This window comes from Fusarium flagelliforme (assembly GCF_020744385.1).
Source record: "Fusarium flagelliforme strain FIESC 12 MPI-CAGE-AA-0113 chromosome Unknown B0J16scaffold_3, whole genome shotgun sequence".
Lineage (NCBI taxonomy): Eukaryota > Fungi > Ascomycota > Sordariomycetes > Hypocreales > Nectriaceae > Fusarium > Fusarium flagelliforme.
In genome coordinates, this window is record NW_025763505.1 from 899,446 (window position 1) to 914,192 (window position 14,747).

The 14,747-nt window shown below is 48.1% G+C and overlaps 1 protein-coding gene across 1 annotated transcript; it reads left to right on the forward strand.

Moving 5' to 3' along the window:
* Positions 1-9,589: 9,589 nt before the first annotated feature.
* On the forward strand, positions 9,590-13,412 carry B0J16DRAFT_317985 (uncharacterized protein; the record flags this gene model as incomplete). Its single annotated transcript, XM_046125409.1, has 5 exons — positions 9,590-9,670; positions 9,709-9,862; positions 9,933-10,111; positions 10,797-11,133; positions 11,302-13,412. 5 exons carry the CDS (start codon positions 9,590-9,592, stop codon positions 13,410-13,412), a joined length of 2,862 nt encoding a protein of 953 aa, XP_045984229.1.
* Positions 13,413-14,747: the final 1,335 nt, after the last annotated feature.

The window sequence follows — 14,747 nt, forward strand, 5'->3', positions numbered from 1 at the left end:
ACTGGACTAGCCAACGGAAAAGGGTTTAACTCGGTGCTGCGCTGCACTGGCTTGTTACATTGATCCCATCCCATCACGATAATTAATGGATACATCCATATCCCACAGGGCGCCATCTGCTAAGGGCTCAGGGCAGGGCTTCAATACCTGTCTTTTCCAGTATCGTATCCATACGCTATCACCAATTGATGACCAGAAAGTGAGGTGTGAGTGGACACTGAGCATGAATGACTGACTGACTCTGTTGATGGAAGCCAAGCAAAAAGCCAGAGTTCCAGGTTCATGGGCATTTTGCGCCCTTTTTTTTTTCTTCTTCGCTTTTCTCCTGGGCTAGGCCTTTCAGCGCCTAGATTGATCCATTCAAGGCCTGTCTCTCAATGTCTCTGCTCTAAATTGACCTGTGGAAAAACATGAACGTGCCCTTGAGTCTGAGAAAGCCTTGTCTTGCTCCGCTACTGATGCTCCGCGTCGAATCCGCTTTTTCAAACGTGCCGAGCATTCGAGCAACCGTAAAGGATCCATTGACCGTCTCGAGATTACTTTCATGTACATGCGTACACTTACGGTACGTCGAATATTTTTGAGGCGAGCGTATCTGCATTCCGAGGAAGTAATTTCGGATCCAGGCCAGACCGACAAATCTACAGAACTTTACGACTGCACTGTACAGTACTGTATATTTCCCTTTCTTTACACACGGCCACGGGCGGGCATAATTGTCCATTAAGGGTCCTTTTTCAATTGACCAGTGGCGCCTGTCAGCGGCCAACCTCAGATAGATCCACGTTGAAATGACCAAAAACAGGTTGCCCTGATCTACTGTGTGGCACACCGTCCTGACTCTGAAGTCTCAGTGAGTGACTGACTGACTCTGACTCTGACGGCGACAGTAAGGGAGTGAGTAAGCCACGAATCGCCGCTTTCTATACCGTGTGAAGATCACCTGCACTGCCCTTGTCCAAGCCTCGCGCTCGCATAATCAACCACGAATACAGATGACCGTCTTTCTAGAAGCAAGCCGCCACAAAATTCCTGGCCGTTGATTCATCCTCAGCGCTTGTAAGATCCACAAATGGAATCTTTGTCTTCCCACCAGTCGAATGCCGTTCTTTACTGTACTGTACTTTGTACTGTACAACACCAGCCGCTTTCATTTTCGAGGCGGTGTATCCATCCGTAAACCAAACCGCAAACACAACACAGCAGCGGTGCTATGCTGTGCTGTGTTGTCGTTGATCATCTGTCTGGCTTGTGACTGACAATCAGTCACTTCGCCAACCAGATCCTCAGATGATAGTCATGATTTGACACACAGATTGCTTGTTTCAGTGTACTTACCCCCGCGCATCAGGGACCACTTTCCACTGTCATTGATGCAAGAAGGGTTGATGTTGATGCGCCACAGCTCGCTATGTTGATCCTATTTTGGTGTTGCAGGCCTTTATCTTCCGTCTATCAAATCAACGTCTCGTTTATCGGACGCCCTTTGTCAGTGCTACAATGCACAAGTACAAGGACAAGCACAATGCGCAATCAAACAACACGAGTTTGACTTTGCCTTTGACGTGCTTTCATCTCTCTTCGTCTCCTTCTTTCTTTGTCTTCGTCAATCAGGCTTATTGCGCTGAATATTGCACGTTTTATTCTTGGCTAACCCCAAAGTCGTGGGGGTACCATAGTCAAGCGTACAGACAAGTGTTACTGATCCAGGTGCTCGCCTCGCCAACTATCAACTTCTCCACAATCACCTGTTTCGTTGATGATCACGTCTTTCTACTGGTGCCATTTGTGCTCCTTCAAGCCGCCGTCTGCGTCGACTACGATCGACCCTTGCTTCAGGGACGCACGCAGAGTTGTCTTGACCATTTTTGGGTGTCATGTTGTCTCTGCATCAACAACACCCCTTCCCTCATCAACCAATTAATGCACTTGCTCACATTCAGACTCGTGAGCTCTCCCACGTCTAACAAACCCACTTGCAGAAACCCATGCAATGCAAGCCAGAAATCCCCCGATGACGACAGCTTTGGCATGGACATGGACTTGTCTTGGGTAGTGCCGTCTTTTCCATGCACCTTCAGCGATAGGTGGCCGCATGAATCCGAGTCAAGTTGCCTATCAGCATGTCAACCGATCGTCGCTTCAAAGTATTACAGAGGACCCTGAAACTGCCTAGCAACACAGACTCTCGTCTCCTATTCATAAGCTTAAGTTAGATGATGAAACTACCGGACGATGCTACAAGGTTGTTGAAGGGTCCTCTGTGTGATCATAGCTGTTTGATATTCGAGCTTGACGTGACTCGCTATTTCATTTCGCGACGCCGATCGTAGAAGATGCTTGAAACGACCCAAGCCTATTTGGCACTGTTTACTGATCGTCAAATGCCTCGGTCTCTTCCCGTGATTTTGGAGCTGCTGCATACAAGCGGTGCAACCCCCCTTGCCCTTGAGACTTGAGTAACCTCGAAAGGGCATTCGGAGGGTCTCGGTTTCGGTATTGGCCTTGGCCTTCGTCTGTCAAGTCAACCTAAGCGATAACGGACATATCAGTTCTCTAGTTTACTACTGGTACGCATAAGATATTCTTGATATTATCCTTTGACTTTTCCCATCTCAATCTCACTCGCTTCTTGAACTGACGCTCCTCGTCATGCCGACCCGTCCGCCTGGGCACTAACCCCGCGTTGTGTGAAGTCAAACCCCGCATCTTAAAAGGACAGGACAGGATAGGATACCACAACGCGGTATCAGCGCGTAGCTGGAAATTCGCATGTTACCTTGCCATGCGAGGTCCTGCTTATTCTTTGGATGCATCCATATAGCCTTTCGTCGTTCTGGCTCATGCAGCTCAGATGGCGTCTCTGAGCTCACCCTCTATGACTGTCCACTGTCCTTCTCCTACAGCCCACCCACTCTCAAAACAGGGCTTAAAAATCGTGAGATTCTGGCGGTGAACGTCTTATATCTTTACTTTCTTGGAAAAAGGGCTGAGTCACGAACAACATGATCAATTATTCGAAGCTATAGCCAGCTTCAATGATCACGAGATGTCCACATTCATTGCTGCAGTGGAATCACACCTCACAAGCAAGTTATTCAAGATTCCGCTAAGCATTATCTGGGATAGTATACATGACAATATCTCATCAGAGTCATTATCGATGCATCTATGGGAACTACCTGCAACTAAGGTAGCTTTTTGATGCTAGAGTCTTGCCAAGTCTGAGACATAGAGCGGGTATTTCAAGATATGACCATTGATATTGTCAAGAATGCAGGTACATTGGTCTAAATACCTTCAAGTCGGTCTCTTAGAACTCCCCGTCTAAGTCCTCACCCGCAGCTCGCATATTGACCCGCATCATGCCCCGTTGTTGTGCATCGTCAAAAACATGGACCCAGGTCTCGGCCGGTTGTACGACTGGGCCGACTCAGAAGCCCTAGTCAATCCAAATGTCTCGTTGGTGTTTATGCCGAAAGAAGGTGCGCGGTTTTTGGCAAAGGAGGTGTGGGTTACTTTGCTGCAGGATGGAACGGGATGCTGAGCATGGGTTGCACAGCAGCATACGGATGCAGTAGCATCCAGCAGGGTGTCAGAAGAATTATCTGTCGAGAGTACAAGAGACGAAATAACTTGGTCACTCTAGTCTGGCTTAGACAAGCACTTAGGCTACTTTATTTTGATACTCTAAGCCTTGGAGGACAATACTTCTGTCACCCAGCTGAGCATTCATGCATGGCATGGGCATGGGCATGGATGACAGGAGGAGAGCAAACTCAAGTCAACTCATCCCATCTCATTTTCCCCATCCCGTCGTCCTAGCCGATTCCCTTGATCCAGCCAGCGATGAGCCGACCGACCGCCAGATGGTCTTAGAGATCCCAACAACAAATCACAGAAGCTCGTGATCTTCAGACCCGAAAAAAGCCACGTCTAAGCTGGAGAAACAAACATGCAGGATATGCTGTCTATGACGGTGTAAGAAGCAATGAAGGGGTTTCCCACTCAAGCCAGTCACTTGCTTCGTCCACGTTGTCGTCGAATGTGCCGATCAGGGACTCGTCGTGCCCTCCATGATCTTTGCCAAGAGATTTGATTTTCTCCGAGAGGGCCTGAGCTTTCTCTCTCATGTTCAAAGCTCAACATCTAAAAGTTTAGTGGTGAGCCACTGGATATACAAGGCTGAGAATAGCAACATCTGCCGCCCTGCTAAAAGAAAATCCTGTCCCCAACGATCATTCCTTTGGTGGCTTTTATGGGCCTGGAAACTTCCTTGTTGATTATTATTGAAGCCACTGTGGATTCTTGAAAATTTGCTTTACCGGCCAGACTTTTCTAGACTGGGAAGAGGTTGAAGAATGAAGAGGGAAAAAATATGTTTAATTTTTTCCTTTCTTTCTCGGTGCGCTAACCTCTTTACGAATTAACCTCAGTACTTTACGATACCTCGTGTCATTCACCGACGGATCCCATTAGTATACGGAAGCTTGTAATATTATTGAAAGTCAATCGCAATTTCTCACCAAGCATGTTCAAAAGCCACGCCGTCTCACTGCGGACTCCAATCTCACCCAGTGGAGACGTCGTCACTTGTCAACTTTCAGCTCTCAGCCTTCTTTAGTTAGAGGGACTTGAGGGAGAGACTCTCAAAGTTGAGACTAGTGAAGCTGCTGTGTCAGTTCAGATGTTGACTTGTGAGTTGACTTTCCTATTTTCTCCGAGATGGTCACCGTCAACATGGCTGAAACTGTGATGCAATTCATTGCTCAGCGTCTCTTGGCAGGGGCTGGGAGGTTCGAGGCTCTGGAAAGAGAAGGCTATTTCCATTTCCACTGCTTTATTACTGTGCAATACTGTCCTAGACTGTGCAGTACGAATTGTGTACAAAGTCACGATGCCAAGATGAATTACGCAGAGAGTGAGATAAGCAAAGAAGGCTGAGACTTGTTTTGCGACTGCGCCTGGTTGATGATGATGACAACTGATGATCCGTGACGACATACGTTAATAATAATCAGTTGGCAAGACGATAATACTGTAACGATAACGGAATGTTACGTGGATTTTGTGGCAAAGGGAGCCCTGGACCTGGAGAATACTCAATACTGTATGATGAATCTGGAGAAGCTGGTGGTCGTTTCGGGCCCCGGGAAGCCTGACTGGGCGGACTCTCGAAAGCCCGAAACTCCAGTAGAGTCAAGACTTCTGAAAGCATAAACTCAGTGATGGAGTTACCTGGCCGATTGGGATTGGAGGGACCTGTTTTTGCTACTGTGACGTGTGAGATCATCACTGCAACTCAGGTGATCGGCACTTGTACGCGTTGAGTGCCGAGAGAGGGAACCCGTTTTCCTGTTTATGCCTCGTTGAAGATAAACTGGCTTTTGAATTGATGATGTTTACATAGCAAAGAATCCGGTCTCCCGAGCCATTTCCGGCTCAGCCCGGTTATAGTTGCTCTTTCAACGACTGGAACTTTCGACATCTTGTCGTCATGGAATCTGTCTGATATAGGGTAGATTTCCAACTCAGGTACAACATGTGTTGATTGGGAATACATCTCTAATTGGAGTCAGGATCAATTGAGTCAGACGGTAAAGACCCTGGATCTTTGAATCTTACTGTATTATGTGAGATCTCAGAATGGCGGTATTATCCGCTCCCGATATTCGTATGGACTGCAGTTTCTGCTTACTATTCTTCAACAAAGATCACATGCAATCGTGATGCAGGTCCGAAGTGTACATATGCATCATTCCGAGGAAAATAAATCTGCTCAACAGAAAGTGCCTAGACCGTCCAAAGTCCCAAATTTGTGGCATTTGGATTTCAGGTGAAACGTGCTACTGCTTAACGTTGAGAGCTGACGGGTGCAGTCTACAGAGAGCTCATCGTCAGCATGATGTGTTCGAATATTAGTTGAACTTACAAACCGTTAAGGCACAAGGCAAGCGCCGTTGAGCTCAGTCGGGAGCGTCAAAACTTAGGATAAGATATTTGCCAATTGGGTAGCTATAGACAGGTTGCAAGATATATTGAAGCATAACACCACCGAGGTAAGAACTATGGTTTTACATAGCCCAACAACTCCTCGCCAACTATCTGCTTTCATCTCATGCTATGTAGAGTGAAGTACATTCAGGTACTGCGATAGCACGATTAATTTATCCAATGCTTCCTGAGACGTATGTATAGGAGTTCGACGTTGTTCTGGGCAAGGACATATTGAGTCTATATACAGTTATACTGACTTCAGTGCCAATCAGAAGGTACGGGAAGAAGTGATGAGTCTTCTGTATATGTGAACCGGTCCGTATCTTTGATATTGGACACCTGCTATATACAGAGTTCGATTTCTAAGAAACCTAAACTACTCGTTCGTTATCTATAGATCGTCGTTAGAACCCATTTCAGATGTTAAAATCGTGAGAAATAAAACACCAAACTTTTGAACATAGAAAATCTTAGAGCAGGGATGAGAAACATGGATTCCTTCGCGAGAATTGCATATCCTGCTGATCATAGCATGATAGACGTCATAATCAACATATCTTTGCTCTTGTGAGGCTTGAGGCTCTCAGAAACTCAACGCCAACATCGTTTCCACCAATTCGATCGTAGCAGCTTAACCTTGTTACATTTTGCATGGAGGCATAGAAAGCACTAGTTTGAAGCCTTGCCAATTATTCTCAGCATGATTGTCCAGTAACCATTCGCGCAATGCCTCCCATCGAAGCACTACCGGTGGAAATCATCTGTCGCATCGCCGATAAGTGCATGGTTGAAACCATCAGCGATATAAAAATGTCGGCGAGGTCGCAAGTGGCATTGGCTCAGACGAATCGTCATGTCTATAACATTATACGACCGCTACTACGGGCAACGAGAGTATGTATTGCAGCTGAAGAAGGACGTCTGGATATCATCAAGAAAGCGTACCGAGATGGCGCAAACCTGAATATGACAGGATCGACAAAACGCGGACAGAGAGGCACCCCTTTACAATACGCCATCACGAACGGACATCGTGATATCTTCGAGTTCCTAGTCGAGGTCGGCGTCGGTCCTCACGTTCCCTCAGTAGGACTCTGCGAATGCTGGCAACATATCAATGATACGAAGCCCTATGCCCTTCATACAGCAATGGACCATGGAAAGATAAAAGGGGCTGTGAAGCTGCTTATTCAGAAACTGGGAGCGTACTGGTCTGTGAAGGTTTGCTTGCGCTGCAGGACGAACCACCCGAAAAGGAGGAAGAACAGAAGCAATTGATTGACCTCCTTATCAACCTTCCAGGACCCGGGCCAGCTACAGATGCTCTAACTTATGCTATGAGCAACCACAAACATGATCTCGAAGAGCGCATACTCGCAAGACCTGATCTGGACGTTTCAGTTGCCGACTCGCTCGGACGTACGCCCTTGTTAAACGTTATAGTTAGCCGTCGCCTAGATATCGCCAAGTCGTTACTCGAACGTCCAGAAGCCGATGCAGGTATTGCTCAACAGAACAAGCTTACCTCGTTACACGCGGCCGTTGATGCGAGGAGTTTGCCACTCGTCGAAGCTCTCCTCAAACGACCAGAGGTGGACGCAACTAAAAAAGATGATGTGAAAACGACCCCTTTCCATCTCGCCACACAGCATGGTGAACTGGAAATTGTGAAACTTCTGCTCGAACAACCTGGAGTTGATGTAGCATCACCCGACGATGATGGAATGACTCCGCTCCACTGGGCAGTCAGGAGCCGTTATCTTATGCTGCATCCGTGGAAAAGGCGAAAGGGTGAGACAGGGGAGACTTTCTGTGAGCCAGCAGGTTACAGAAGTGAAAGTCTCGAAATCATCGAGATTCTGCTGGCTCGTCCAGAGGTGAATGCTGGACTACGCAGCAAGGACGGCCTCACACCTTTGCATCGTGCTTGTTCGATAGGCGATCGCAGAGTCGCTGAACTCTTGCTGAAGCGGAAGGATGTTGACCCTAAGGCACGGGGCTTCAACGGGCAAACACCTCTTCATCTCGCGGCATCGTGCACTCGGCGTGGTGCCCTGATGTTGATGGGCTCTCTACTCGAGCAACCGGGCATCGAGATAACAGACACCGACTATGACGGGCGAACGATCTTGCATTATGTTAGTGGATGTCTTAAAAAAAGCCTGGAACGCCAGTCTTGTGATCGAAACAGCCCTCCGAGAGGGTGTCCCTATTGATCAAGTATCCAAGAATGGCTTATCAGCTTTCCATCAAGCTATCTGCAGTGGTGGCTACCACATCGCCCTGTTACTTCTTGACCTGGGTGCCGATCATATGGTCTCTATGCGGTTCAAGTACAACAACAGCTTGCTACATCTTTGCTTCAAGGGATATGGTTGCAGTCCTCACATTAACGAGATCATGAGAGAACTTATTAAGCGAAGCATTGATATCGAAAAACTTACAGATTCGCCTCTTTATGACGCCTGGAACGACGAAAAGGAACAGATTGAAGACGTTGAAGGCATAAGATCGATGGATATTCTCATTGGCACTGACTGCACTCCTCTTATGTTGACAGCAATAGGCGAGCCGAATATTGAAGGTATGAGAATGCTACTCCAGGCAGGAGCAGATCCCAACGCACCCGTCATTATAAGGGATCTGGAGCTCGAAGGCAAGACGAATGGCAATCGCCAGGCGTTCTTATCAGGGGTCCTCCGTCATAGTTGGGATCCAGAGGGACCAAGCAATGACGAAATATTCGAGAGAGAAGATTGTTTTATAACTTTGATCAAACATGGATCACGTATAGACTTTGACGGACCGGCCGATAGTCCTCTTCAGGAAGCCTGCAAAGCAGCAGAGGATGGTCGAGGAGCTCTGCTAGAGATCATGTTGCGATACTCAACATCCAAGAATGTTAGTCAGAGACATGCCATAGAAGTGATCTCCGAGTATGCAGATAAGCCACAGCACGGCGAAATTGGCCAAATTCTCCACATGCTAAGAATATTTGAGCGCAAGCATTTTGGCACATAGGTAGTGTGTTGATATTATTTCGATGATGGATGACTGGTGTTAGTTTGCAGTTATCGGATTTGTTCAGCAGCCACTTTTCGAACCACATAAGAATAATTCACACAATTAAGCACAGGCCCAACAGAGGGAAATAGAGCAATAATTTGGTCATTTCAAGAACAGCTGCAAGGAGATATTCATGGTGTAAGTGATGGATGAAAGTTGATAGGCTGAAAGATTCGATATCATGTGACTTTTCACGTGCCCCCACTCCCTCGGATTTTCCCGCTAGCCGAATCGCGAATTGCTGCTCCGGCAAAGATTCGTGCCAGCGACCGACCTCAATTGAGCTCACCCACGCAACAACCTCATCCACCAGCTCAGCCCATCATGAACTCTTTCCGCATCGCCCGTGCGGCTCTCCGAGCTCGCCCTGCCGCCATCCGAGTTCCCCTCCAGCGAAGAACCTACGCCGAGGCCGTCCCCGACAAGGCAAGACCAGAGACACCCGACCCGGCTACTGTTTTTAACGAACCCGACCCGGCTGACCGTTATCGCAGATCAAGCTGAGCCTTGCCCTTCCTCACCAGGTATGACCGCCGCGCCCGATGACATAACTCGGATCAAGATCGAACACGATACGACCGAATTGGACCCTCACGATGATGGCACCGTAGCCAATTGAAGCATGGAGCTAATTGCCGCACGCAGTCTATCTACAAGTCCCACGATGTCGTCCAGGTCAACATCCCCGCCGAGTCTGGAGAGATGGGTGTCCTCGCCAACCACGTTCCTTCCATTGAGCAGCTGAAGCCTGGTCTGGTTGAGGTTGTCGAGGAGTCCGCTGGCTCCAAGCAGTTCTTCCGTACGTCATGACATACAACACCAATTGCCGGGATATCGAACAAAACGCTGATGGAATTTTTTTTGTTTAGTTTCTGGTGGATTCGCTACCGTTCAGCCCAACTCCGTCCTCAGCATCAACGCCGTCGAGGGTTACCCCCTTGAGGACTTCAGCGCTGAGGCTATCCGAAACCAGATCGCCGAGGCCCAGAAGGTCGCCAACGGCAGCGGAAGCGAGCAGGATATTGCCGAGGCCAAGATCGAGTTGGAGGTATGTTTCACAACGGAGGCATTTGCGATTGACTTTGCTAACGACGGAACAGGTTCTCGAGACTCTCCAGGCGCATGTGAAATAAGTGTACTGCGTGCGAGTTTGTGGTGACGGAGGCCCTTGTACATCAAAATATTCTACCCATCTTAGCACGAAAGCCGTGACAATTGATACCAGTTCTGGTTGTGCTACCTCCTAAATGTACTTTTACTGCCTCCTTTAAGTGATTATTCGTCTTGCGCTGTTGTAGGGTGGATATGTTAGTGACGTCGTTAGAGATGACAACGTTAGGTACAGAGCATCATCCCACGACTTCCTTCCCTATGATTCTAGGCTAGATTTATACATATGCTTTGCACCTAATGTCATTCACTTTGCACACTTGACCTCAAAACTCCTACCTACAACATGTAACCCATCTTAACAATCTGTGAATCGATACTCCTTATCGACTAATCGAACTTCATCTTATCGCCAACAGCCATATCGCTGCTTTCTGGCAGTGTCGCATGGCTTCGTATACGATTCGTCCTCCCCTGGATAGAGTCGACTATAACTCCTGAACCAATAACCAGATATGATACCCCCTGGCGTTGTCGGTGAACGTGTTCGTCGACTACAAACAGTCACCGAACAACCTTCAATTGCTTTGGAGAAGGAGCGCAAAAACACCACGTTCGATTAGGGACAGCGAGCGACCAATGGTATCAAGAACCATGCATCAAGAGATAGCGATCGTAGACGGGCATCGTCGAATCTGCCTGTGAGGAATCATCAGCGACCGAGTGTTGTAAGGGGTCCTAAGGGTCGAGTGCCATCATCACGACCGAGTGTCACTGGCTTCAAACCACCGATCAGACAGGCCTCTATTCGTCAAAGCCAACTCCCACGATACTCAGCTGGTACAGACTTGTTGCCTCCGGACTCTCTCCTGACATCGTATCTTGCCTCATCGGACCCATCTCGTACAGTCAGCACGACAGAGAAATGCCAGGATGCGCTGGATATTCTCGAGCAGTATGGTATACCAAGGCCTGCGGGATAGTTTTCCGATGGCGAAGCAGGTACGCCAGAACAGATTTTACAGAACAGGCCGGTGCTCTCGCAGATCTGTCATTCATGCGGCAAGCCCCTCGCTTTCGAGCGATATTGCTCGCACTGCGGCCACGACTCTTGTATAAAATGCACAGGAACAATTCCTGGCAAGGTCCCTGGACACAGGGTTCCTAAGTTCTCGGCCCAGTACGAGGGGCCTCATCATACGCACAGTATTCCCGAGTTACCTACAGATACTCACGAAGAGCATGCCTTAAGTGAACGCAGTCAACCTACGCGAGCTACTCTCAGTGCAGCTCGTCGCCGCAAGACCTCAAGGATTGTATCCGAACCACAGTCACCCACGACTCCTCGTCCTACCGGACTTAAATCTCGCCTAAGACCTAAAGATAATCAGGAAACCCTGAAAACAGCCCCCAAGAAGACCATCGCAGTACCAACAGAGATATCTGGCTCAGTGAAGAACAACCCCTTTTTCATGGCAGACAAGGGGACGATCAAGAAACCCTCTGAGCCTGCAATCACAGCGAGATCGGTTCAGGTAGAACGCAAACCCAAGCACTCCGATTGCGTGCCCGATCGTCTTTTGTCAGAATCGCCCCGCGCTTCCCATGTACAGGAAGAATGTTCCGATCCCAGTTGCAGGGCAACACATACTGGCCATCATCCACCTCGCCACAGTATTGGATGTGCCACTCGACGGAGTCAGGGTGCCCTGGTTGTTGAAGGTAACGAATTGGATATGATTGATGAGGATAAAGATAAGCATGAGGCGAAGCATGCCCCATCAGAGACAAAATCACCACCTCGAAACAAACTGCAGATGAAAATTGATCAACTGTATCACCATGAACAAGACCTACATCACTCAAAGCATATCATGGAGCACCTAGCAGCGGGCGTCAAGACCCTTCCCACCTCAACTGCGGAGGAAAAGCCCCCCCTGGAGCCAGACGGGCGCTCTCGCATGGGAAACTACATCATGAGAGTACACAGCCAACCCATCTTTGATCACAATCTGAGTCGAGACGAAACTGTGACCGTCGGGACAGAAAGCACAAAGCATAGCCTCAGCAGAGAACCGGCAGTTCCTAGTGAGATTGTATCAAAGCCACTTAATCTTAACGAGCACAAGGGGGATCAACAACCGAGTCCAAAGTCTCACGAGCCCCATGTCAATACTCAAGATAATGATGCCCATTGGATAAGGCCTTCGTTGGGCAGTCATAATCAGACCTATAACGTTCAAGAAGATCATTCGAGATCATTGACTTCACAGCCAACCGGCGGAAAGCCTATCCTGGCCCCGAAGACACCGAATAAAGAACTCGGTACCTCACGACAAGTAGATGGAAGGATTGCGCCACAAGCTCAAAACACTCCCTTGCCAGATAAAACAGATGGTGCGAATCCTAGCTCTGACCAACTGGATGAGCCAGTGCCAGGAGCGCACATGTTGCGCAAAACAATCCCACGAGATGAATCTGAAAAGCCGAATGCCGAGCCACCCAATATCTCATCGTGGAGGACACAATTGAGGAAAGTTGACAGGTCTCCGGAGCAGCCACCAAGTCAACGGTTAACACCCTCCCATGTAGAGGATTGGCGACGCGAGCTCAGCAGTGTAAACAATCGGACGCCCGACAAAGCGAAGAAGGAAGATTGCATTAACTGCAATCCCAACCAATACATATCACCACAGGCAGAGAACTCTTTTCAAGATATTGCCGAGGTTGAGTTACAAAAAAAGCAACATGAGAAGAGTGCTGCAGTCGACTCACCAGTACCTCGCCTCAAAGTGACCGATATTGAGTTATCACTCGCGAGGCAAGGGGATAAGGAGGAAATGATCAAACAACAAGAGATTCCTGATAAAGAAGCTGAGGCGTCGAACAATAGCGATGATCCAGCACGCGAAGGTTCGGTGATGTCAACTGTGATTCATGATCCAACACCCATGATGCCATTTAACCATATGTGCGCCTGGCGAGCGCGGTACATGGATCTCAAGAGCCAAGTCGATCAGCTCGGAGATGAATCAAGCCATACGCTACCTAAGAAGCGGGCTGAAGGTGTTGGTACCTTATACACGCATAACCATACAGACGTCGACATCGAAGGCCTTACAGTTGTGATGCATTTCAAGGGTCAAGATGACTTGGTGATCAATACAGACCTGAGTGAGGGCTTGCAGGAGTATCGTAGACAACAAGAGAGGGGAGATACGCGACAACATAAGAGTTAGATTGATTGGAACAACGACTTGGACCGGGATACACAGACGGGGAAGTTGCTTCACAGGTTCATTTTCTAATTAACATAAGTATTAATACACTTTATCCTAAACACCATCCTCAGGTGTCAGAAGAAATAACCGCTAAAAGCACAAAGGATGAAATAGTTTAGTTATTTTATGCCAGTTTAAACCCGCTCTTAGGTTACTTTATTTTGGCAACCTACGCCTTAGAGGATAATTCTTCTGTTACTCACCTGCCCATTCGTTGTCCTTCCGTTATGTATCGATTCATCTCCTAGATCTTAATCTCGTCGATCAGACACATCGCATTCAAGGTTTATACATGAAACACCATGATACGGTCTTGATACCAGGTTCATATAAATCAATAAGAATGTTCTGTGATTGTTAGTTTGAAGCAGATATTCGTAGATATGCATAGCTGCCCTGCCATATGCGATGCTTTTACAACAAGGCATGTCTCTCAGCCTTCAACGGTTTAGCATAAACTTAACGGATGGGATGGCAGTCAATCCAACGCCAACGAGGGTGCAGTAGGGAAGTGAGTAGCGAGACCTTACTGTCAAGGTCCGCAATCAGCCAACGGGGATGATTCCACGGCTTCCCGGTCTAGCCCCCGGGCCCTACTGCAGCCTCCCCTCTTCCCCGGTTTACCAGAACTCAACTCAACTCTTCTCATGCCAGCCGGGTTCCAGGGGGTGGCTGGAAGAAAATCCTCTAGTTTGGTTTGAGAAGCGGTGACAAGGGGGGGTTCAATAAACCTTGCCCTCTTTTTTTCCCTTTTCTTTCCTGTGCTTTGAGTTTCGTATGTATATGCATGTAGGGCTGGCGTGGTTCATCATTTTTGCGTCGTGACGTGATAGAGACCCCTAGAGGCAAAAGTACAGTACATGACTGACTGTTGTGGTGTAAGTGAGGCGAGCAGGGTGTAACCCAGAACAGGATCGACGTGCTTTTTAACGAGGGTGTTTCAAGATGGGATGTTGCTTGTTTAGCCAACTAGGGGCCTACACGAAATGTCCAAAAAGCAGTATGATCTCACTCGACAGTAGGGATGAAGCGAATTTCGTCATGTGAGCAGGGTAGAGCAACAATATCTTGACGGAGGAGTTAAGTAAATATTCCCACATCTATGAGTGCCAATAGTTTCAGTATCCCATCCTCTAAGGGTCCAATTCAATTGAAGCGGTGAGAAGAGGTATCCGTATGCTGAGTTTTGACTTGTCGGTGAAACCCCGTTCGTTGTTCTGGCTTGCTGTCTTTGAAGGAGCCTGGGAAGAAAACACCCAGCCTCACCTCATGCATTGCAGACTCGGTATGAAT